This window comes from Equus quagga, chromosome 20 (assembly GCF_021613505.1).
Source record: "Equus quagga isolate Etosha38 chromosome 20, UCLA_HA_Equagga_1.0, whole genome shotgun sequence".
In the NCBI taxonomy this organism is placed as follows: domain Eukaryota; kingdom Metazoa; phylum Chordata; class Mammalia; order Perissodactyla; family Equidae; genus Equus; species Equus quagga.
In genome coordinates, this window is record NC_060286.1 from 32,521,060 (window position 1) to 32,546,735 (window position 25,676).

The window sequence follows — 25,676 nt, forward strand, 5'->3', positions numbered from 1 at the left end:
AGACTCTAACTGCTGGCTCATTTTCCTTTTCTCCCTAATAGGAGTTCAGAATCAGTACACTTAAGACTTTGCCTGTCTTTTTTCCCCCTGCTAATTAATGGAAGTCCCAGATCTATCTGTTCCTAGGAGCACAGAGCGGGCTCCTCAGTTTTCCCTGTGAAAAAGTGGTACATGAGGGATCAGGGCCACTTGTCCAGGCTGATGTTTATCTTCCAGCCTGACATTCGGAAAGGCTACGCAAACACCTTCTCTCTCACTAATGAGACAAAATGCTTGCTTTTTGTGTGTGAGTCCAAGGCATTTACTTTCAGCCACCCATCAGTACTTACTCACTTTAAAACTCCTTGCTCTTAAATGTCAGAGACAAATAAGAATGTATAAGACAGGCCACTTCCTACAAAGTGAGTCATCTCTCATGGAAACAAGCCTGCTTTTGAAGATTTCATTCTAAGTTTTTCTTGTTAGGAATGACTTCTGAGCCAACAAAAGAAGCTCTGAGGCAAATAGGGACTGCTATAAGTGGTCTCATCTTATTTATTTGCTATAAATGTTCCATACTGAGACCAATGCCTGGAAGAGAACAAAACAAAACAAAATACTATTTAAGAGAGATTTTCAAGTTATGCCAAATGCATTCTTTTTAAAAAAATTTTTAGAGAGTCTATCAGTGCCTTTTGATTAAAAAGGTACAATATAGAACATCAAAGAGATTCACAAACAATAAATATCCAAGAATACCGTCTCAGTGGTAGTTGTGCAAATATAGCTCTGATAACCCTTTTCTCCTGGGGAAAGCTAATTTCATTTGAAGTGAGAAAGCAGTACAATTCCACATGATTTCTGGTAGGTGGAGAGACTATGGACAAATTTATGCTTCTAAGTTAAAGTCAGAACCAACGAAGAATACAATTTTCTCAGACACCAAAAAAGCACAGCAATTCTCGTTTTGGTTCTGAAATTGAGCACATTCATTTTCTGTCTAAAAACTGAAAAATCAAGGAGTCAAGGGACATGAAAAAAGGCATCCCAAGGCAACTTAATTTAGGTTTCTACCTACATAATTACGGAATGATTTACAAGGAGAACATAATTATTTTGGTTGGAAACCTAGTCCTTCAAATTTACTGATGATGTCATTGGATTTCACCAGCTTCTGAAGAGATTTTCCGAAAATTTAAGACCACAGAGCCAAATATGACTGTCTCAAAGGGATTCGAACTTCTAGAATTCTTAGTTTCTATCACTTCAATTAAGGAGCAGGAGAGCTGGAGACATCATTCCCAAGACCTCTACACTTAGAGCAAGCATTTTAGACATGCGGCCATGTTTTCCAAATTCTAACCTGGAAAACATGATCTGACAATGGAACACAATATTTTCAAACAGAATTGTTCAAGAAATCTAAAAATGTGTGGTCACCATGCTTTCAGAACTTTTACAATGTAACCAACCAAGCTTGCCCAAAGGAAGTTAACTGCCAAGTGGTGAAGAGTCTGGCTTAGAACGAGGGAATATTAGCTTGGAGGCCAACATGAGCTGGCCCTCATCGATGATGATGATGAAGCACAGTGAGACTTGCTCATCTGATAAACAGTTACTGGATGCCACCAGTGCCAGCCTGTTAACATATATGCCTTCCCTGATTGTGCCAAGGCAGAGTAGAGAATGTAAATGACACCGTCCTAAGTTCCCAGCTGAGAGTCAAGGAAAGATGAGCCAAGGGGGCAACCTGTTTCCTTCAGAGGAAGTAAGGCCAATGACGTCAAGGAGCTTCCAAATAAAAAGAAGTGGTAACTCAAGCAGTCTTGCTCTTGTAAACATCTCTGGGCCATTTCGCAGAACGAAAAACCCCAAAGCTTTAAATGAAGGCAAGAAGGCTACCCTCCCTGACTAACCCCAGCCTCTTCCGATCCCTCCTTCACTCAGCACACACGTTCTTCTTGCGCTCCACTTCTAAGTCTTTTTCACCTGAGTGTATTTCAAACCCCCATTTAAACTGCGTGCTTGGAGAAGAAGGGGAGCACCTTCTCTGGCTTCAGTTATGATTCCTTTTCCTCCCCTTTCTCCTCCTGCCTGCTCTGTGGGATGGGAGAGGTGGGAGGAGGCAGTACAATCTACCAGAAAGAGCAAGAGACCACTGCGTGATGCATCCATTTTGCCTGCTCTGGGCCTCAGGTTCCTCATCCGCAAAATGAGTGAATGGATGTGAGGACCTCTAGGTCCTTTCAAGTTCCAGGAGCTTGCCGTTCTGCTCAGGTGCTCAACACACCCCATTTACCTGCCAAGGTATTAACTACTATCACACGTACTACTCCAAATGGTTCAAGCCAGGGTCATCCTGCCTAGCGATATGCAGAGTAAAGTAAATAAATGATGAGCGATGAAATTCTAGACCTAAAATTTGATATCCTGGCCAAACGCTAAAAAACATTTCAAAGGAATCTGATGGTCTGGCAAAAACTCTCTCACAACAGCAGAGCCAGGTAACAGGAGTGAGCTCTCACGGCCTGGGAATGTGCAATGCCTGGGGAACAGGTGGGGGCCTGGGGAGAGGACGGACCTGTGCAAGAGGATGAGGCAGTTTCATCAGGCTCCTGCTCTAAAAACCAGGGGTTCACATATCCAACGAGTGATTTATCCTCAAATTCTCCCTCCCACCAAGGCAAACTGAGAAGGCTCATAAAGGATCCTTTTCGGGGCTTCTTCTCCCTTTTAAGGGTCCTTGGGTGGTCATTTTAGCTGTAGTTTACCTATAGACAGTTGTGTTAGTGTTTAATCAATACTTGGATAAATGAATGAACTCAGATGCCTGCTAATTGCTAAGGGAAGAGAAGCTCCATGCTCTTGGCTGACCAAAGGACATTTCTAGCCAGTCCAAGAATTAAGAAACATCCCCCTTTTTAAACCTGTATTGCTTTTTTCCCACCCAGGTATCCCCTGTAGAAAGTATTCTTTTCCCAAGAAAAAGTCATTATACTGATGGAGTTGCATATCAAAAAAGGGACTATAGGAACAGGGGAAAGAAATGTAAAAACACATTCTGCTTACCATTGACTCACTAATCAGCAATAACAACAGGGCTTCTTCAGTATTTTCTTGAGGACAAAAAATGCTGCATAAAGAAAACCAACTTTGATATACGGCAATTTCAAAGTAACACAAAATACATGACTACGAGTAGAACTGAATGCTAAAGCTTCTAGATTGTTATACAGAATCCATGAAAAATATGGTATAATCTGGACACCTGAATTAATTTGCTTATTTCTATGGTAATCTGTGGAATTATACATTTTAACTGTGCATTTTAATAACAGGCAGCAGGGCGAAGTAAAGCTGTAAAAACCAAGTTAAAAGCCCAAATAACATATATGCCTATTATAGAGGCAGAAATTTAGATTGCTACAAACTGACATTATCTAAATAATACAAGCTTTCTCCTAAACCCGTTATAGAGGCATAAATTGCAGACATTTCACTAAACAGTACTTTTCTTACCTCTTACTTGCTAGCTGGCATATCTTATATTGCCATTTAGATGAAAAAAGAGATTGGAAGCAATTTTAGAGTTTGAATAATTTCTAGAATACTGTAAAAATGTACCGAGCTATCTTACTTAAACACACATGTTTTATTATGGGGCGGCATGCAAGAGCTGTCTTAATCTGTTATATGGAATTTGGCTGAACTCTAACATCTTGGATTAAAAGAAAAAGCTCTTAAGCTCAATATTGCTCAGGATTAAAGAACAATAAAACCCAACCATAACCCCAATCTCCATTGTCTAGATCCTATTTTTTTGTGCTTTGAGTATTTTTAAAGACTTCCAGCATTTTTTTTCCTGTTCTAAAACTCCAGAATCTTTCGAGTAGAATTCTGAATGTTATCACCAATGGGGCCAAACTCAACTCTTTTCCATGGAATGGAAGAAGAGTGCAATCAAAATGAAGATGGTTAAAAAAAACTCCTGGATGTTTGGGAGATGACTAAATAAGGACTAAATTTACATCTTCCCAGGGGTAACATTACAATCATTTAAGAGATGGGATGATTTAAAAAAAAAAAGGCAAAAAAAAAATGTGTTTCAAATCATTATAAATACTTGTTCCCTCTGAAACGCTGGCAAACTTTATATCGCATGAAAGGACCAGGAAGAGCAGGACAAAAAGAGCACAGTGCCTGGCACTCTTTTTACAACTCTGACGTCCCTAGAGGTAGGGAAACCATCTGGGAGAGGGTCCCCATTGCTCATGCAGGGCTAAAATTTTATGAAGTGGCTGACCTGTGAATGAGGAGCAAGATTTGGGATTTTTGGTGACTTCCTTAAAAGAGGCAGTTTGAGGTGATCTGGGTTTTTAGAAGATGGAACAGATCTTTCCCCTTAAATTCAGAAAGAGAGCCTACAGGCTCTGAATGAAGAGTGCTCCCGTGTGTGTGTGTGTGTGTGTGTGTGTCCATCTAGCAATCATTTCCTGACGTCCTGGCTCGTGCTTACATGCAACTGGGGCCTTACAAATAAAGCAGTAACATTAACCTTTTTTTCATGGTTACCCAGTTCTGCATTGTCCAGACTAATTGAAAAGAGAGAACCCATGCTAATTGTGACTTAACAGTAGCCAATTCTGCCCACAGATAATCTCCAAATTCCATTTGAGCCATCCAGCCTGCTTAGGTGCTAGGTTGCGTTATTTTTACCAGAGCTGCTAACAAGTAGCACATTAACTGATTCTCATTCCACTTCCTTCACTCTTTCGAGGCAAGATGGGTACTCAGGAGCTCGGCAAAGCTCTCAGGGCTGGTAGGAAGATGTGAGCGGAAGGGGATAGGGTAGTTTTAAAAGACACGCCTGGAAAACTACCCACTGGAAGGCTTCCCTCTCCTTCATTAGGAATTCTCTAGACTCACTTCCCGCCATGCTTTCCATCTTCCCTGTTCAGGGAAGCTTGGAGCTCTGGGCAGACAGCCAAAAATTGTTGGGGCTTTCCTTTTGTGACATTCTCCTCTTGGGGCCCAGGAGTCTCAAGGGGAGATCTGGGGGTGCCCAGGCCTCGGTCCTGTGGAGCTGGAAAACTGGAGCCCTAGACCCAGAGGAAGCTTTGAAGGGCAGGGTGGGAGATAAAAAGGGACAGGGAGAAAACAAGGATCGGTGGGCAATGAGGACAAGACCCCAAAGCTGGACGGGTGGGCTGGCGGGGGAGGTGACAGCGCCGGCGCTGTGGCTAAGAATGGGAGGGCTACATTCTAATTCTAGCCACGTTACCAACTCACTGGCTGACCTTTAGGCAAATTGCTCATTTCCTTACTTTGGATGAATTTACCAACTCATCATCTGATTCTATGGAAGACGTAGGGAACCAGGGCAAGATTCCCCTCACTTATAAATAGTAATCATGATCTTATCACGGCTGCTAGATAATAGCTGTTTCTTAAAATTTTTCCCAGGTAGGTAGAAAACTTTATGTATATGGTAGAAACAATCATACAAAAGAAATTAACCCAACTTTGTCCAAATGCATTTCATCTCTTGACATTTTAGCTATTACACGACTAATGAGGAGTTGGATGTCTAAAAGTCAAAGGCACCATGCAGGAGTCAAAGCAGATTCTACAGTCACACATCGCTTAACAAGGGGGATATATTCTGAGAAATGCATCATTAGGCAATTTTGGCATGCGAACATCCGTATGTGTGTACTTACACAGACCTAGATGGTGTAGCCTACCACACACCTAGGCTATATGGTACTCATCTTAGGGGACCACCATTGTATATGCAGTCTGTCGTTGATGGAAACGGTGTCATGTGACTGTATTTGGGTGCAAGGAGGGCCTTAAGCACCTCTAACCCACAAGAAAGTTGATCCATAAATAATGACAACATCACCTCCAAAGCCCAGTAGTGGTGCCTTTATAATTTTAATATGCCTGTCTGTGACACTACCAGGAAATTCCTAGAGAAATATAGCCTCTGAACCAGAGCTAGCCAGACAGGAGCTGAAGAATCCAAGCCAACAATGGCAGCAGAGGCTGGCCCAGTTGCACAGTGGTTAAGTTCACGTGCTCTGGTTTGGTGGCTCAGGGTTCACCGGTTCGAATCCTGGGTGTGGACCTACGCACTGCTTATCAAGCCATGCTGTGGCAGGCGTCCCACATAAAAAGTAGAGGAAGATGGGCACGGATGTTGGCTCAGGGCCAGTCTTCCTCAGCAAAAAGAGGAGGATTGGTTGTGGATGTTAGCTTAGAGCTAATCTTCCTCAAAAAAACACAAACAAACAAACAAAATACAATGGCAGCAGCTGCAGCCCCATTCCCACCCCGTGTCGTACTGTCTGTTAAACATGCCAAGGCAGAAAATAGTGTCGGTCCTAGGTTTGTGTGGAAGGATGAGCGTACCAAGGAAGGAAAAGGGTTTAAATTAAACATTAAGAGTGACTTGATGGTCCAATCTGAGGACTATCTAGACCTCCCTATAATTCTTCCCCTTTTTGTCAATCCACATAGGTCAAAGTCCCCACATGACAAAGAAAGAAGGGTCCTTCACACGGATCAGCCCAGGTCCACTGAGCTATGCTGTGGAGGGGATTGGGTGAAGCCCACACAGCACCTCACCTTGCCCAGAGGCTTCCGTGTTGCTGTGAGAAGACAGGCCAGGACGACCTGAAGGCAGGCCGTACAAAACAGAGGTGAGGAGAGGGCGGTGGTGCAGCCATCAAGTGGCTGTCAAGTCCCTTCAAAGTCCCTCATCTTTATACTACAAACAGCATCCTCAGCCTTACCAAAAATCTCTGCATTGGCTACCAGAAGGCTCAGCCCTATTTTTAATACTTCATGATCGTTACTTTCTCCCCCTAGGCCTACAAAGGAGTTTAGCACACTGTCTGGCACTCCGAGCTTTCAATAAATCCTTTCATCATCCACTTCCTGGCACAATAGTGGTTTTTAATCTCCTTCTTTACTTTGTGCTAATTATCTACCCTAACATGCATATAATTATTTAAGCCAACTCAAATGCTTTTTACAAGGAGGAATATAACGAAAAGAAAAATATACCTGACTGCAATGCACATATATATGCACCAAAAAACATGTATAAAAACATTCATAGCAGCGCTCTTCCTGTCAGTCCCAAATTAGAAAAAACTCAAATGCCCATCACGAGTAGAATGGATCAATATATTGGAGTATATTAATAAAATGGAATACTATGCAGCAACGAAAGCAAACCACTACTACATGCAAAAATATGGGTGAATCTCTCAAATATAATGTTGCAAAAGAAGTTAAACATAAAAGAGTACTTAATGTATGATTCTATTTATACAAGTTCCAAAAATGAGACTAATTACAGAGATAGAAGTCAGAATAGGGTTACCCTTGGGCAGGGGTAGTAACTGGGAGAGGGTACCAAGAGGGCTTCGCGGGTTCTGCCAATGTCTGTTTTTTGATCAGGATGTTAATTATGGGGATGTGTTCATTTGGTGAAAAGCCACCAAGTTTTAATTTGGTGTGTGCATTTTCCTCAATGTATGTTATGTGTCAATAAAAAGCTTACCTAAAAAGTAAGTAAACAAAGTCAATAAAATTCTTCAGAAAGACCCAGAAGCAAGGAAGTAAAGAGGCCATGACATGTGATCCCTCCCCTCTTTTCTATCTAGGACTATCTACATTTCATTTCCCTTCAAAATTCAAGATGCAGAGAGACTGAGCATCCTGTTTCCCTTCACGTCGCAGTCATAGTGACAGGGAGCGGAGCTTTCTAGCAGAGCTCGCTTTTCAGTTGTATTCATATATTATATATTAAGACCAACTATTCGGAATGGCCCGTGTGGTTTGCTGGAGCTGGAAGGATCTATGCCACCTAAAGTTTGCTTTGAACTCATATTTCTCACAAGAGACTGAGGAGTGGGGAGAGTTTGGGACTACCAGCCAAAATGAGGTTCAAACATTATCTATGGATTTCCTTTTTTACCTCCCAACCAGCATAACTGAATCGCTGACAATGGCCTTTTGGCAACAGAGTCAATTGATCAGACAGTCCTGCCTTGTTAGTAAGAGAGCCCCAAGACAAGCATAACCCCAATAGATTTTCTCTCTTTAAAATAAATCAGAAGTAAGATTGTGAACGCACAATCTATAAGGCTAAAAACTGATGGTGATAACTGAAGGAGTACGGAATAGCATGGAAATTAATTAAATAGAGGATAGAAACACAATAGAGAAAATCAACAAAATCAGAAGTTAATTCTTCAAAAAGATCACCAAAATTTGATAAACTTTTTAGCTAGACTGATCCAAAAAAGAGAGAGAAGATTAAAATTACTAAAATGAGAAATGACAGAGGGAACACAACTACCAACCTTACAGAAATAAAAACATTATAAGGGAATAGTGTGAACAACTGTATGCCAGCAAATTAGATGACTTAGATGAAATGGACAAATTTTTAGAAAGACACAAACTACCAAAACTGATTCAAGAAGAATCAGAAAATCTTAATAGACCTGTAACAAATGAAGAGATTAAATTAGTAATCAAAAACTTTACCACAAAGAAAAGTCCATTACCACATGGTTTCACTGATAAATTCTACCAAAGTTTTAAAGAAGAATTAATACCAATTCTCTACAAACTCTTTAAAAAAATAGAATTCCTATTTATTATTCCTATTCCTATTAATTAACCTAATACCAAAACTAGACAAAGACATCATAAGAAAACTATAGATCAAGATTTTTATGAACATTGATGCAAAAATCCTCAACAAAATACTAGCAAATCAAACTCAGCAATAAATAGGAAGGATTATACACTAGGACCTAGTGCAATTTACCTAGAAATGCAAGGTTGGCTTAATATCTGAAAATCAAGGGCTGGCCCCTTGGTCGAGTGGTTAAGTTTGCACGCTTTGCTTCTGCGGCCCAGGGTTTCACTGGTTTGGATCCTGGGCACAGACATGGAACCACTCATCAGGCCACGCTGAGGTGGTATCCCACATGCCACAAGCAGAAGGACCCACGACTAAAATATCTAACTATGTACTGGAGGGATTTGGGGAGAAAAAGCAGAAAGAAAAAAAAGACTGAAAATCAATTAACGTAATACATCACAGCAGAATAAAAGACCAAACCCACAGGATCATCTCAATAGATGCATAAAAAATATTTGACAAAATTCAACACCCTTTCATGAAAAAAAATACCCAACAAACTAGTCATAGAAGAGACCTTCCTCAACCTGATACAAGGCATCTATGAAAACCCACAGCTAACATCACACTTAATGGTGAAAGACTGGATGCCTTCCTCCTCTGAAGATCAGGAATAAGACAAGGATGCCCACTTTTGCCACTTGTATTCAACATTGTACTGAAGAGTCTAGCCAGGGTAATTAGGGAAGAAAATGAAACAAAAGTCATCCAGGTTAGAAAGGAAGAAGTAAAACTACCTCTTTCTGCAGATGACATGATCTTGCATAAAGAAAATCCTAAAGAATCTAAAAAACTATTAGAACTAATGAACGAGTTCAGCAAGATTGCAGTCACAAAATCAACATAGAAAATCAATTGTATTTCTATCTACTTGCAATGAACAACCCAAAAATCAAATTAAGAAAACAACTCCATTTATAATGCATCAAAAAGAATAGCACATGCACACGCGTGCGCGCACACACACACACACACAACCCTCAGGAATAAGTTCAACGACAGAAATACAAACCTTATACTCTGAAAGCTACAAATCATTGTTTAAAGAAATTAAAGAAAATCTAAATAAATGGAAAGACATGCCACATTCATGGATCAGAAGACAAGGTTAAGATGGCAATACTCTTCAAATTGATCTACAGATTCAATGCAATTCCTATGAAAATCCTAGCTGCTTTTTTTTTTTTGGCAGAAATGGATAAACTGATCCTAAAATTCATATGAAAATACAAAGGACTGAGGAATGGGGGGGGGGGGTGCCAGCTAAGTGGTGCTGGATTTATTTTTGGGGTAATAAAAATATTCTAAATTTGATTGCGGTGATGGACTCTGTGACTATATCGAAAGCCATTGAATTGTATACTTTAAATGAGTGAATTGTATAGTATGTGAATTACATCAATAAAAAGGTTAAAAAAAAAAAACCTGAAGTGATTGTGTGTACCTGTGTGAAATGAAGCCTGTGACTCAGTGACCAGCGTAGCACAGGAATGCTCCCTTTAACTGGTAACTGCATTTTCTAGGTCTGCATTTTGCCTCCATAATTCTCCTTGTACAGATGAGGAAGCTGATGCTAGAAGAGTGACAAAGTCTGAGTGGTTCAGGAAATAAAGAAGAAGTGGCCAGCACTGTGAGCTTTTCTGCCTTCAAGGGGTGAGGCCACCTTGGAACAGCACCCAGACAGACACAGAGCTCCATCCATGTGTCAAACTTGGTCGGGAGAGGGAGCAAGAACTGAATTCTTCAATATACTGGCACCTTGGGTATTAAGAAACACCTAAAGCAGCAAAACAAAATCTAGAGTCTATTTTTAAGATATAAATATCACTTAAAAAATGAACCTCAATCCTGCTACTAAATAAATAGTTCATAATGAGGGGTCAGCATTTTTAAAGTGAGAGTCTGAGAACGGCTAGAACAGGTGTTCTCCAAATCCAGATAAGGACTAAGGAGTAAACACAGGCTGTGAATTCAGCAAACTCCTGGTCCAACAAGGCCATGAAAAAGTGGGAGGACAACTAAATTAAAATAAGCCTAGGAGAAAAGTGAAGCCAATGCTCACTTGTCTGAATCTATACAAGAAATTCAAACTGAACAAGAAGATACTGAGGGAGGGAAATGCCAGGGTCAACTTAGAGGATTAAGAGGTGGTGACCTTGAGAAATGCTGTCCCCTTTGAAAAGGAAACTGTCCTTTTCAGAAGTCACACATGTCGTAAGTACCCACAGTCACTCCCATCTCTATCAGAGCTTCCTCTGAGGCCTCACAAGCAGAAGCCTGTAGTTTTTCAGCCATTTTTCCAATCTGATGAAAATCGAAGAGGGTTCCCACATTTATTCATCCACCTCCCCCTTGCTTTCATGCAGAGATTCTGAAAGCCGTCATGCCTTGTCCTTGCAGGAGCAGGCAAAGATGGGAAGTAAGGGCTCTGAGGGGGGAGTCAGGAATGAGCAGCACCCCTACTGTCTCCAGCTCTTCTCACGGTCTCTCTCCCTCCCCTCTCCTCATCCCCTGACCTGGGGAGACCCCGTGCGAGACCACAGTGGTTCACCTGCCCATTTTCCTCAAAGGCAATCAAGTCCTAAATTGAAAATTAAAAAAAAATTAAGAAGTTCTAAAGAGACATCACTTGCAAATTATTTAATTCTCCTTCTTATAGCTAATTCAGTGTAAAACAGGTTTTTAAACAAAAGGATCAAGGAATTGCTGAAGAAAGGAGAAAAGGTTAATTCTGGTTTACTAACAGCTTTGTCACTGATTGCTGTCTGATGCTGGGTTCTTACAATAAATAGAATGAGAATCCCAAAGACCAACTGTGACGGCTAAGAATGGTAGCCAAGCACTGAGATGAGAGCATTTTCCTACTTAAAATGTCGCTGGTAGAGCACAGACATTTGCTGAAGTTACTAAAAGTAATGAGGTATCTCTATGAAATTGGTAAATGAGACTTACTCATCTGGTTCTGCTTTAGGGGGAAAACCTGTCCTGGAACTTCCACTCATCCTTGAATTTTTCCTCCCCTTCCCTAACCTACAAACGAAGACATCAACTCCCATACTTCTCTCCTGAGTAGATGCGGGCTTTCCGAGTGAGGGTGTAGGTTTTTGTGTTTGCTCCTTTCCGGAGAGGATCGTCCAGAGGCGACTGGCATGGCGGATCCTCCAGAGGGTTCCAGTAGCTCTGTTCACACATCCCCCGCAACAAGATCTCAGCCAACTGCCTGGCTATTGTCTGGGAACACAGAGGGGCAAAGGCAGAGCCATGAATCCATTTTGTATCATTCATTCACTCACTCACTCTCTCACTCAGTAAATATTTTTCAGTCATGACTTTGTGCTAGGCACTATTCCAAGACTCATAATTAAAAATTTTTATTCCATGATGAAAATTATATCAGTTGATGAAAAGAAAATAAAACATGATACACTAAGAGATGCGAGCAATTTAAAAAAACAAGTTGATGTCCTTCAAATGCCACCCTGCCCCTGTTACAGTCTGGAACACTAAACATGTTTTATACCTGAAACAATGGAAACTTTTAGTTAAGCTCTTTTCCAAAAAGCTCTTATAAATAATAAGTGAACTGCAAATATTTTCATCGCCTCCCAACTGATGCCTGCTAAAGCTCAAACTTGGCAAAAGCCAGTACTCAACCTCGATGATGCGCATCTCTTCCTTGACGATAAGATGATGTCCAGCGTAGATTTTGAGAAAGTATTCCTTCCTAGAAGAGCCGAGGGCCAGTCCTATGTGACCCCAGCCTGAGACTCAGCACCTGAGTGTCCTGATCTTGGTGCACCTGGGCTTTCCAGCCCAAAGGCTCCCACCAGCCTTGCACAATAGGGAAGGCAAAGTGGGGACTATGGCTACTGATCAAGAAAGACCTTTTTTCGAAGCTGGATAGGTATCTCTTTTCTCACTGTGAAAACCCAGAAATATCTAGATCTTGTCCTCCTAGGTCAGATGCAGATTACCGTGCTTTTCCAGAATCTCCATAGCCCCACTACCTGGAACAGTACCGTTTGTGACGTGCGGGGTGAGGGGCTGTGTGGCATCTGCTAAGGCGTATTTTGTTGACTGATGCATATCAGTTCATTTAGCTTGGACTCTTCCACTGACAAAGAAGAGGAGAAGCTAAAAAAAAAAAATCCCTCTGAAAACAGAAGCACCGCCTCCCAGGGCAGTCCAGGCTGCCCCACAAGCAGCCAGTGGTGGCAAAACAAAACTTCAACCAGCAGGTTTTTCCATAAGGTTTTCATCTTTGGAAGATGCAGATGAAGAATGCTGATCTCCCCTGAGAATGAGCCTTTCTTAATAAATATGCTCCAGAAGAGAAGTTTGCCAGGCTTTCCTCCATGTGCAATCTCTTAAAACACCACAAGGAAACTTAAATGCAACCAAGTCACTGCCTTAGTGGTTTCTCATAACCCCTGGGTAAAGGCAAATTTTCTTGATTATTCCCAAATAAGACCCACTGGCTTTCAACGTCTATAAAAAATGTGAAATCAAATGCACTCCTATCATCCCCAACTGAGTCATCTGTGAAGATCTCATAAGAACACAATTTTCAAGACCTAAACAGTTCCTGAACTGTTTTCTTAAACCTTCCATTATAGTCTCATTTTGATCTCACTGCAGTCATATAAGCGAATGACTTCTGCTGGAAGCGTTGACTGGCAAAAACAACCTCCACTCACTATAGCTGGGAAAAATATGATCAAGGGAAAAAATGAGCAAGGACTTCATTTTCTGGATATGTCTGCCATGAAGATTCTAAAGTTGTAGAAATCTCTGCCCTAAACAGTTTGCTTGTCCACCACAGACAGCTCATGCCAGATCTCATTTTCCCTCAGGGTGTTAACCCTCCAGAGAGACTTTTAAAACGAGGTTTTGATGTGATTGCATTTTTTTTTTTTTTTTTTTTTGCTGAGGAAGATTCACCCTTAGCTAACATCCATTGCCAATCCTCCTCTTTTTTTGTTTCAGAAAATTAGCTCTGAGCTAACACCTGTGCCAATCCTCCTCTATTTTTTTTGTATGTGGGATGCCTCCACAGTTTGGCTGGTGAGTGGAGTAGATCTGTGCCTGGGATCCAAACCTGCAAACCTAGGCTGCCAAAGTGGACCACTCGGCCACAGGGCTGGGCCCGTGACTGCATATTTTAAAGGCATCACCTTATCAGTGAACTACCGATTAGGAAGGACGTTTGCTTGTGTTCAGTAGAAGCTCAAATGAAGTTCAGAAAAGGAGATCAAATATGAGAAATTACCAGCAATCACTAATATCTATTGTACCTTTTACTTTTTATACTCAGGTTTTATTTAGCTTGTAGTTTAAATGCTTAAAAATTGTTGGTAACTATCAAATAAATTAAGAATTAAAGAAAGGGAGGAGGGAAGAGGGCCTGAAAGAAGACTCGAACTTTTATGTAGAAATGTTTTCAAGGCTCACCCATGTTGTTGCGTGTATCAGTACTTGACTCCTTTTCGTGGCTAAATGATGTTCCACTGTATGGCTATACCACATTTTGTTTATGCAGTCATCACCTGACAGACATTTGGATTGTTTCCATCTTTTGGCTGTCGTAAATAGTGCTGCTATAAACATTCACGTACAAGTTTTGTTTGAACACCTGATTTCAATTTTTTGGAGTATTTTTCTCAGAGTGGGGTTGCTGTAAATGTACTTCTAAATCCTTCTCTTCCGTGATCTCACACCAGAATTTTAGAGCAACTTTTCCATCTCATAAGAATATCATAAATTTGTAATTATCAGCTAATCTAAAAAGAATCATATAGTTATTAAGGCTGATGGAAAACCCTCTTATGAATGGCATTAGCTGCATAAGCTCTCTGATGTCCACTGTAGACCAAGACACCAGGAATAAGACCCAGGAAGTGCTTCTCAACTAGGTTGGGCAAAGAATCACTTGTGGAAACTAGAAAATAAGATTCTCGTGTCCTGCCCCAGACCTACTCAGTTGGCATTTCTGAGCTCAGGCATAGGGATGGATATTTGTTCAAAGTTCTCCAGATAATTCTGACGCACCTCTTCGGTTAAGCACTCCAGGAATCAGAAACAGTGGAACTTAGGTCACCTGAGGATCATCCAAGACCAACAGTACACTGCACCTCAAGTACGACCTAAGGGAAAGTGACGCCCCTCACGTTAACACTAACCAGTCAATAGCTGAAGATGTCCAGGGGCAGCTCCAGTCTACCTAGACTTTCTTTAGAAGCCTCTTTATCATACTTCTCAGAAAAAAGAAGAAAAAAAATGAAGAGAACTCTCTCCCTTCGTAACATACCTCTATTCAGAATCTTACCTCACAGGATTTTTATCAGTTAAAATACATTGATTTAAAAATCATAAACCTTAGACAATAATGGAAGATACTCTCTAATTCTGAAAAATAATGTTGAAGTAAGTAGCTGGCAGATTCCCACAGTGTATTCAAGGCACTGGCACCTTTTAATGGGGAAGAGCCATTAATTCCCTTAATGAAATATATTTTCGAGAGTCCACAATATGAACAAATACTCCATATTTAAGCAATTTTGAAAGACTGGCTTTTTAAATGTGCTTTTAAAACAATTATAAGAACACTTGCCAATATAATCAGGTACTTTCCTTGTGTTTCCAAATCTTGGGAGAAGCTGTTCATATTGACCAAGGGAGAAGATTTACAGAATGTTGGGAATAGGTCAGTTTGAGAGGAAAGACATTTGGCAACAATTTTTATCCATATTTTGCAGGGTTTTTTCATCAAAGAACTCTACAGATTGAAATGTTTCATTTGAACTTCTTAAGGAACCTATAAATCACAACGATATATAAATAAATATTGAAGATCAAGTGAGTTCTTGGTGGGGTGTGTGTGAACTTGCTCATCTTGCCTCACCCCCTATAATTCCAGGGAAGCCTAAGGCTTAGCCTTCTGGCCCCGAGAGTTGTATGTCCACATCCTAAAACTCTGGAGATGCCAAAATGAAGACACAGCCTCGTTTCCCGTGACGAGAATATATTATCCTTGCCCAGCTGAAGATTTTCCCACGGCACTTAAAGGATTCATGATAATGGGAGGACAAGAGCATGGATGACAAAAGACAAAAAAAAAGTTGCAATCTTACATGGGGTTGCTACGTCACTTGTGATATGTGGCATCTGCTGAGCTTCTAGTAAATACCAGGCCTTCGCCCAAACACTCAGTGGCTATGGCTCTGAAGGGCAAGCTATGGAGGTACAATTAATGAACCTCCCCAGACCTCCCTCCCCAGGAAAGTGAGAGGATTAAAAAGGAAGAGAGAGAACCCAAGTCAACAGGAGATCCTAGTACCTGATCAACCAGTTTATTTTAACTAGCTTTTATATTTCTCTTCTCAGTTTTATTGTCAATAAAATTAGTCTCAAGATCTAATCTGCTTTGCTCTTTCTGGGTTTTGCTATCAATCATTAGGATAAAACCCACCTCTTCACCCAGTGGCATCCGGGAGGGGTTACGTTGTACCTGCCTTACGGGATGTATTTCTTATGTTTCGAGAGAGTGCTACCAATGAGCATATGAAAAGATGCTCAACATCATTAGCCATCAGGGAAATGTAAACCAAACCACAACGAGAGAACACTTCCCAAGTACTAGGATGACTATAACTAAAAAGATAGACAATAACAAGGGTTAACAAGGGTTGTGGAGGATGTGGAGAAATTGAAACCCTGGTAACTGCTGGTAGGAATGTAAAATGGAGCAGCCACTTTGGAAGATAGGCTGGCAATTCCTCCAAATGTTAAACACAGAGGTACCATATGATCCAGCAATTCAGGTATATACCCAAGAAAAATGAAAACACATGCCCACATAAAAACTTGCATAAGAATGTTCACGGCAGCATTCTTCATAATAGCCAAAAAGTAGGAACAATCCAAATGTCCATCGAACGATGAAGAGATACATAAAATGTGGTGGAGCCATAGGAGAGAACAATATTTGGTAATAAAAAGGAAAGAAATAATGATACATGCTGCAACATGGATGAAACTTGAAAACATTACGCTAAGTAAAGGAAGCCAGTCACAAAAAGACCACATATTGTATAATTCCATTTATATAAAATGTCCAAAATAGGCAAATCCATAGAAACAGAAAATAAACTAGTGGTTGCCAGAGGCCGGGGAAAGGGCAGAATGGGGATTGACTACTAATGGGTATGGGGCTTCTTTTGAGGGTGATGAAAATGTTCTGAAACTAAATATTAGTGATGGCTGAACAATTCTGTGAAAAACCTTTGGCTTTAAACGGGTGAATTGTATGGTATGCAGATTACATCTCAATAAAGCTCATGTATCTATGTATATATAGGAGAGAGAAAACACTTGAAGGGCCCCTCTGGCCTCACTCAAGTCATTAGTCACACTTACCATTCGCAGGTTTTGAGTTGTTCTCGTTTCAACTGCTCTGAGGATCTCTCTAAATCTCCCCACTCCTCTTGTCAAGTTCCTGTGTGCACACAGAATTTGACAGGGTTTCCAGATGACGTGTATTAACACTAAATATTTTATACACATATTTCAATGCATTTTGTCTACATAAAAGCTGTTGGCTGGATGCTAAGCAAACAATTATTCTGCACATGTCTGTCCAAATCTGAAAAATCTGACCTACGAATGATGGGCTTTTGTTTTTCCACAATCAAATTTTCTCAAGAAAATAAAAATCTGAAAATCAGTTCTGAGGGAAAAAAAAAAAAAAGAAAAGAAAAAAATGCAAGATATCTTGCAAGAGTCCACCTTCAACCTTACAATGGTTTGGTAGTTTTGCTGCTCTGTTGACTGGTACTAAAATCTATCTTTTCACTTAAAAGGTAGGTGGCAAAGGGTATAGGCATATCAACAAGGCACCATATACAATGTGGGTAAGGCTTCTTGTCACTTGCAATTTTTATGGGCAAGACAAAGATAAAGGTATGAAAAATGAGGGGCTCCACCAAGCAACCACTCTGCATCTTTGAGAACATGAATCACTGACCAACAAATTCATCTAACCACTCTCATCCACCCAACCCTGCCCTAACAAAAGGAAGCCAAGGGTCAAACGGCCCTTCTGCGAGCGAGTGGATGATGACCGGAACCTGGAGCTGCCTGACCGTGAGGAGAACACGTCTCATATCGTTGCCCCACACACCTCACAGAGACATGTTTGGTGACACATTTCGTTAAGGGACAAATAATTCTATAGTAACATCCTGGTCAATACATCCAGGCCCCACTTGTTGTCCTCTCTGAAGGCCGTGCCCAGCCTGTTCAGCTGGGAGCACTTTCCAGCCGGTCCCTTTACATTGAGCACTGCCACCACCTATGACATAACTCTGTGATATTTATAACCTGCTCATTAGAACACATCTCATCTTTCCAAAAAGCCACAGCGCGGGTCAGCCAGTGCAAAGCCGTCAGCCAGCCTCCGCAGGCTGCGGCAGATGCTCTAGGCATTCAGCTCTCTACTTGGATGACATTTTAAATCTCGCAAAGGTATTAAATCAAAGTAAATGTGAGTTCTGTATGTTACAAGCGCTCACGATGGCTATTAATTCATATCTTATACCTGCAAGACATGCCAGGACTCTCATTCACAGGAACAGCCCCAGAACTGGAAGATAATGGCTTACCGGCATAGGTGCATAAATCCTCCCATATTCCTCCCACCCACACACGTCAGCTGATATCAGATCAGCAGCTTTATGGTGGCACTAAAAGAAAAGCTTGTCCTAAGGACTCCCAGCAGTGCTAAAGGAAACCTAACAGAGAGGTGAATGAAAATTAGGTAATAGGCCCTGGGACATGCAATCTACTCTGCCTTCCTCTTCATTCCTTTTTATGGGATCTGTGTTCACAGGCAGCAAAGTACATTTGCTTTGGACTGGAGCTCAGGTCCCTTAAGTAACATGGGGAAAGGAAATAGCTACAGCTAAAAAAGGGATGGGTAAGACAAAGAAGCCTTATTCCAGAACCACAGATTAAGCCCCTACTGTGCACAAAAGGAATGGCATTTTGAACAGTATGAAGTAAGAGTGGGACTGAGATAATGTCACTGGAGACCTGGGTTAAAGAGCTACTTTACCAGGGTAGAAATTAGGCCTTGAAGAGGCAGTATCAAATCTAAATATTATAACTCAGGGAAGGTTACAAGATAGGAATTGGTCACTCGGAATGTCTCCCGTGCCCTCCTTGCAGAATGAGATACTTATCCTCTTACAGAGGCACAGAATTATCTAGCTGTAAATGATCCAACACAATCTAGCCCATTACCACACAGAAGGGAAATGGCTGGCTCAGGTTCACAACCCCGTGTGAGGGCAAGCAGGGAGCTTGCTACCCTACTCTGTCGCTTTCCTGGACAAAGAAATATAAGCTCTCAAACTGAGGTGCAACTCTCGAAGAAAGAACAAAATAGGAATACAAGAGCTCCGGTCTATGTTTTATATTATTAAGACGCAAATTACTTAATATATAGACATAATAGAAATTTTACATGTTCCAGTGATCACAGCTAATGAGATGCTCCTAGGAAGTGGTTCAAAATGGGAAAGAAAATTCGTTAGGACAGGTGAAGCAGTCCAGTGTCCGAGGGTACTGCCTTGGCTGCCTTAAAAGAGAAATGATGGATAGGGAAATTCAACTCCCCTCTAAGGCAGGCGGTGGATTCTCCCGTGCAGGACCGAGGCCCCCTGGTGGAGGACGGGAGGAAGTGTCCATGACTGAAGCAAAGCCACACAGGATGACGCAAAACCAGGAACAACTGAAGGCAGATTGACATTGCCTTTGAAGCAAATACAGGTTTTTCTCAAACTGTTTTCAGTTTATTTCTGGAGAGAGCTTAGGATTCAGAACCAAATTCTCCCTCAAGCTGGGAAGAATCTTTCTTGTAAACAAAGGATCCACAGTAACCACAGAATGTCTCAGAAGGCCTGGGGCTGTGCCAGTCAAATGAATGTGGCACCATCAGGACAACCACGAGGCTGGTTGTCCAACACAGATCAATCTGGTAGCAGGAAGAAGAAAGGACTGGAGGTGAAAGATTGCACATTTTATTTTATTTTTTGGTGAGGAAGATTGGTCCTGAGCTAACATCCATTGCCTATCTTCCTCTTTTTGCTTGAGGAAGATTGTCACTGAGCTAACACCTGTGCCAATCTTCCTCTATTTTGTATATGGGACGCCGCCACAGCATGGCTTGATGAGTGGTATGTAGGTCTGCGCCCGGGATTTGAACCTGCGAACCCTGGGCCACCAAAGCAGATCGCGTGAACTTAACCACTATGCCACCGGGCCAGCCCCAATTGCACATTTTAAATATCTGAAAAGGAAAAAGTTATCCCAAATGCAAAAACATACAATTCTCAGCAACTCCTATACCATTCATACATTTTTTTAGTTACATAATTTTATTCAACCAATCACTTCCACTGTTGCCATGACAGCAGAAAAAAAATTTTTTTAAGTTAGATGGAAATCATGATAGAAAGGAACAAAAAAAGGAAATCAACTTTTAAAAATTACATTCTAAATGCTATGAAATGCCCCAATTTGAGGGAAATAAACAAAAGCCACATGATTGCTTTCATGTCTCTAAACTATTATTTTATTCTTAAAATGTTGAGATCCATTAAATATCTAGAATGAACTGTATGTAGCTTAAAAGTTCCACTCCAAAATGAAGAGGAAAGAGCCAAGGAATTTCCTTGGTTTTGAGGGTTTCCACAGACCCCTGACATTAGGTCATTTATTCCATTTCAACACCCTTGCCTGAGAGAGTGCGATGATGTCAGAATTCATTATGGTAAACTATGCTAAAACTGAATGTTCTTGCCAGCATCGAGCAGCAGGCACTCTGGCAAGCCATCAGAGCTCCAGGTTCACCTCCGTACCTTGCTTCGGCAACCTTCCTGAGCTGGGTGCGTTTCCCGACAGCTTAGTTATTACCAAGGAGAAAGGGCCTGCAAGTCCCTTGAGCACCAGTTGGTTTGTTCAGCCTGACAAGCAGGCAAAACCCTGCTTTCTCTTGCCTACATTACCGTCTGTCCTCAACCCAGTGAGGAGAGCTCAGGCCAGTGTCCCACAGCCTTGTTCTTGTTCAAACCCAGGCGACCTAGCACTCTGCCTTTGGCAGGAAAGCCCACTCACTCTTCACGGGGACACACTCTACACCTCCCTTGACCTGCTTCCATTTTTTCTTCTCTCCTCCCTTTTCTATCTGGTTTCATCATCCTCCTTCTGAACCTCCTCCTTCCATGTCTTGTCTGTTGGCCCCTAGGCCAGTGCAAAAGCAGGACTTCCTGAGGACACGTGGGGAGGGAACTGACCAGCCAGCACTTGGCCTTCCTCTTGACCCTTTGGGCTCTGCAGCAGCATTTTTGAAGGCAGGGCCCTGAAATTCACATTCTTACATACAAGCCTACAGCAGTGCGTAGTTTTGTCCTGTTCTGTTCTATGACTCTGGACCACATTCTCAGCTCTTTAATACTGTCACCTGTGCCTTTCTGTACTATCAAACCAAGGTGGAAATGGATATGGGAAGGAAGCCACAGCTCCAAAATCAAAATAGAGAACCAAGGCTGGGAGAAACCCAGAGACTTAAGAACCATTTCACAGGTAGCCACTTCAACATCAAGGTCAATACATATTTTTGCTATTTCTCTTTTCATTTCTTGGGAGTGGGGTGGGAAAAGACAATTCTCCCCCTTAACTTGTCCTTCTAATGTATCTTCTGACCTCAGAGTTTGGTCTAGGCCACCAATACACTTAATATCAACTGTCGTCACGCAAACTCAAAGTTCTGATGTGAATAAAATACTTTTTATACTGGAGATCACATTCCTGGGTAATGAGGAAAAGGTACCCCTGCTAGAGCACGTTCAATATTTTTCTCTGTGGTTGAGAACTTTATAACTAAAGATCAATTACAGAACAAGCCAGCATAATAGATCTCTTAGAGCTAAGAAATCATTTGGTTTTCTCAATGTTCTTTCCTACCAACTAGCATTTCTGAAACTCTTAAGTGGTAGGTTATTTCAACAATTATTGAGCACTGTTACATACCAGCCTCCAGGCTTGTCCCTGAGGATACACTAGTAGACAAGGGACACCATCCCCACCTTAGGGAGCTCAGAGGGCTGCATATCCCCCACAAGAACGTCAGTACCTTGAGGATCCAGATCTTTGTTTTGCTCACTGACATCCTAAGCCCCTCAGACAGAGCCTGGCACGTAGAACGTCCTCAGTAAATATCCGCTGAATGAAGAGGATTCAGAACGACCGTGAGCCGAATGAGCCAAGACCACAAGGGGACACATTTTCTACCTGTTTCTTATCCTCTTCTTTCTCGCTGCATATGGATTGGCAGGCAGTACAGCAAAGCAGTCTCTTAAATAAAATATATCTCGTTTGTCCTCAGTGGCACCATGGCACGGGTGCCTGGGGAGCAATAATCTACCTGTACCACGCGACAGACCTGGGCATGCCTGGCCTGGCAGCTTCTAGAGAGTTATGTGGATAGTGAGGACTTCGAGACTTTAGAAAAAACCTTCCAGACATTTCAGGGGAACTTTCCTGCACATGTGCCTTTACACATAGTACTCTCTCTGTCTGAACTGTCCTAAGGAATTGTAGTCATCCTTCAAGACCCACGTTAAAGGCCACCCTTGGGAATCTCTTCCTAGCTTCCCCAGGAAAACACAGGCACTGCTCCCTGGGTGCTCCCAACAAGTCTGCACGTATTTTGAGCATAGGCAGCTCTCAACACACAGATTTTAATTTGTATTTATGTCTGCCCATCAACAAACTGTGACCATCTTTAGAGCCCTGGCCATCTTTGTCCCCATTTCTCCTTGTCTCGACCACCTCACAAAGCCAACCAGGCACCCAGTGACACTTAGTAAGCTCTTTACCCCCCAAAGAAAGAAGACAGTGAGCACAATCTTATACTCTGAAATCCCTTTCCCCATCTCCCTGCTGAAAAGAGTTTTCTTAATTACAAAGGGGACAATTAAAGCAGATACTTTCGAGATCATGAAATCAACTCCATCAGTATTCTGGACATTGTCAACACTTACAACCCTAGAAAAACAGAACAACACCGTGTATCTTTAGGTCAATTTCTCCCAGCTCTCAGGCTTGGGAATTGCTTCCCCTTCATTTATATAACCTTTAGTATCATCTATTTGGAAAAAGTCTGAAATCAAAACCAGAAATCCAGATCTGGAAAGTGAGAGAAGAAAAACACATCATTCACAGCCCATAGGACACTTCTGGCCGGCTGTCAGGGAGCTGTTTTCCCCAGAATGGATTCCAGCTTCTCCCTCCGTGCACGCTCTTCACCTCGTATCCAATGACATGCCTTTGTGAAGACAGATGGCTTGCTGTAGTCAGGGGCCAGGGATCAAACCCACAACCTTGGCCTCATTAGCAAAGGACTCTCTCTGATCAACAGAGCAAGCCAGCTGCAGGCTAGATATAGTGACGAAGGGTGTGACAACCATCCACGCTGGGATGTGAACAAGCAGGCGAAGCTTCCGGAAGTCTCATTTCAAACCTAATGAGAGTTGTACTAGGCTTAACAACATTTTTTGGACTACCTCAGCAACTAAGGCTCCCTCGTGACAAAAGCAGAGTAAATTAGGCATTTTGGTCAGCCGGCCAGGCAGCAAGCAGCATACTGGCAGGCACTGTGTACCACACAGCGTATCAGGCAGCAGAGACACAAGCCAGGCAAGGCACAGCAGGCCTTCTCAGAGTCACGACTGGGACGTGCAAAAGGTCCTTCTGACATGGCGTGCTGAAGGCCTATGGGTGAGAGCCGGGCAAACTGCTCTGAGAGCTCAGGAAAGAACAAGTCTCCCATCCACCTCTTCCTTCCCACTCACCCCAACCCCGAGTTTCTGAGGATACACAAAAATAGGGAAAGTTTTGCCCTATCTCATGTCCTTCCTCCTTTCCAACCTTTGGGAATGAGTCAAAGGATATCAATCCTCATTCAAAAACTATATCGTGAGTGCCTACCGTGCACAAGGAGAGGAGCACCGGGGATACAACTGTGAGCCCGCCAACAAACGTGCTTCCTCATGAACTTGTATTGTAATGATGCTCAACTTACCCTAGAAGACAGACAGTATCTCACACAGAGTTGGACTCCTCAGTTTGATAATACTTTTAACAAACAAACCGGAACTTACCTAACACATGAAGATTCCTCTTCCAAGTATTCACCTGGAAGTCCATATACTTATCTATATACTTAAACTTAGAGAGACAATATAGAACAGAGACTCTGGAGCCCGACTTTATGGGCTCAAATCCAAGCTTGGCAACTCACTAGTGGTTGACCTTGGGCAAGTCCCTGTGCCTCAGTTTCCTCATCTGTAAAATGGTGACAACAAATGTACCCACTTCATTGATTGGTTGTAAAAATTAAGTGAGTTAATACAAGTAGCGAGTGCTTTTTATGTGTTCACTGTTATTACTACCACTATCCTCAAAACTCTGCCATTGTTGAAAACAGTTTTGGAATTCTGGAACCTACTCTAGAATTTATAGCACATAAAAGTCTGTTTTACTTCTTGGGAGTCATTTATTTTGAAGGGGAAAAAAGGTCCCCAGTTTGATTCATTCATTCACTTTGCTCTTTATTGAAGGCATACGATGCCCACCAGGATAAAAGACAACTGCTGTCAGGTGAGGAGAGCAAAAAGCTCTTTTTCTGGGGCTCTGTGGTCACTCTCTCAGGAAATGACAGTGACATCTCCTAAGAGTGGTGTCCCTGGGAGGAATGCAGAGTCTCCACCCAGGAGAGGAGGGGAGGGTCAAGGGACAAATGCAACCCTGACGAAGTAGAGGGATGGAGAGTGTTGACAACTGAATCCTCCTTGTTCTAGCTCTGTTAATGCTGCTAACATTCGAAGATTGCTCTAAATCAATCAACAAGGGCCAGGTCAAACTCAAAAATGTGAACTTGGAGGGCTGAGCCACTAATGGCAGTCTAGTGGCTCAAACTGGTGGTTTGGGTGGTCAAGCCGCTAAAGTTTTATGAGCGTATAACCCAAAAACTGACACGAAAAAAGCTCGGGACCAACATAATTTACTTCCACTGAGGAAAGCATTTGCTCCAGATCCAGCCCGAGATGGAAGACACGGACATTTAGCATGAGGAGGGCAGGAGTTGCTGGGGCTCTGAAGGACCTGCTTCATAAGAAGGGGCACAATTTATTACATGGGACACTGATGAGCACCAGGCCAATTTAAAATTCATTTTAAAAGTCAATAATAAAGTAGAGGAAAGACAATCTAGGAGGTAGAAATGGTCTTCTAACAATATGGCTTCAAACATGAATCAGTTCTAAGCAGCACAGTCACATAGATAAAAGGGCTTTTGACCATCCTTTTCGTCCAGTCAGTGGAGCTGAGGAGAGGGGAAAAGGCAGAAAGGACATCAAGGAGAGGACAGGCCTTCCAAATGGATCACAAAACTTGAGCTGAAAGTTAAGTGCAAGGAGAAGAGCACAATGTTCACTTCCATTTCAATTAGCAGAAAACAGCAGAACTGCATTTCTCAAACAACCTCTGGGGACAATGTTTCAAAAGCTATGACCAATGAGAAAAAAATCCAAGGGACTCAGTTAAAAAATAAAAACAAATCTTAAAACATACAGGAGTCATTGGTTACGGTGTCCTATTCCAAACCAGCCAGGTACGCTCAACCGGGAAAGGAGGGGCTTTGCCAAGAAATAGATAAATAAAAGCCTCCCAGGTTTTTCTTGTGGAAATAGAGCAGCATTGCCCAGGTTGAGGCAGCACGGTGCTGTCTGGGATTCTCACGCGTTCTCGTGAGTCATGCCAGATAACTTCCTTGGGCCTGGGAAAGGCTAACAAGTTGAAGATCGAAAAGAAGAAAAGCGCAAAGGTTGAGAGTGATGATGAGAAGAAG

At 42.0% G+C, this 25,676-nt stretch overlaps 1 protein-coding gene across 9 annotated transcripts in view; it reads right to left on the minus strand.

The window, feature by feature from the left end:
• Nucleotides 1-25,676, minus strand: part of TTC7B (tetratricopeptide repeat domain 7B) — a 222,666-nt gene that overhangs the window by 125,915 nt on the left and 71,075 nt on the right. For 7 of the 9 annotated variants that reach the window (XR_006886346.1, XM_046647625.1, XM_046647623.1 and 4 more), the window contains exons 5-7: nt 17,123-17,201; nt 11,766-11,938; nt 3,049-3,112 (exon numbers count right to left, since the gene is read on the minus strand). The exons of 1 other annotated variant lie outside the window; for it this stretch is intronic. Coding sequence is in view for 7 of the 8 variants with exons in the window: in XM_046647625.1 (XP_046503581.1) it covers nt 3,049-3,112; nt 11,766-11,938; nt 17,123-17,201 (316 nt within the window). In the remaining variant the exon portion in view is untranslated. The remainder of the gene's footprint in view (nt 1-3,048; nt 3,113-11,765; nt 11,939-17,122; nt 17,202-25,676) is intronic. One more of the 9 variants, XM_046647626.1, reaches the window with a different exon arrangement.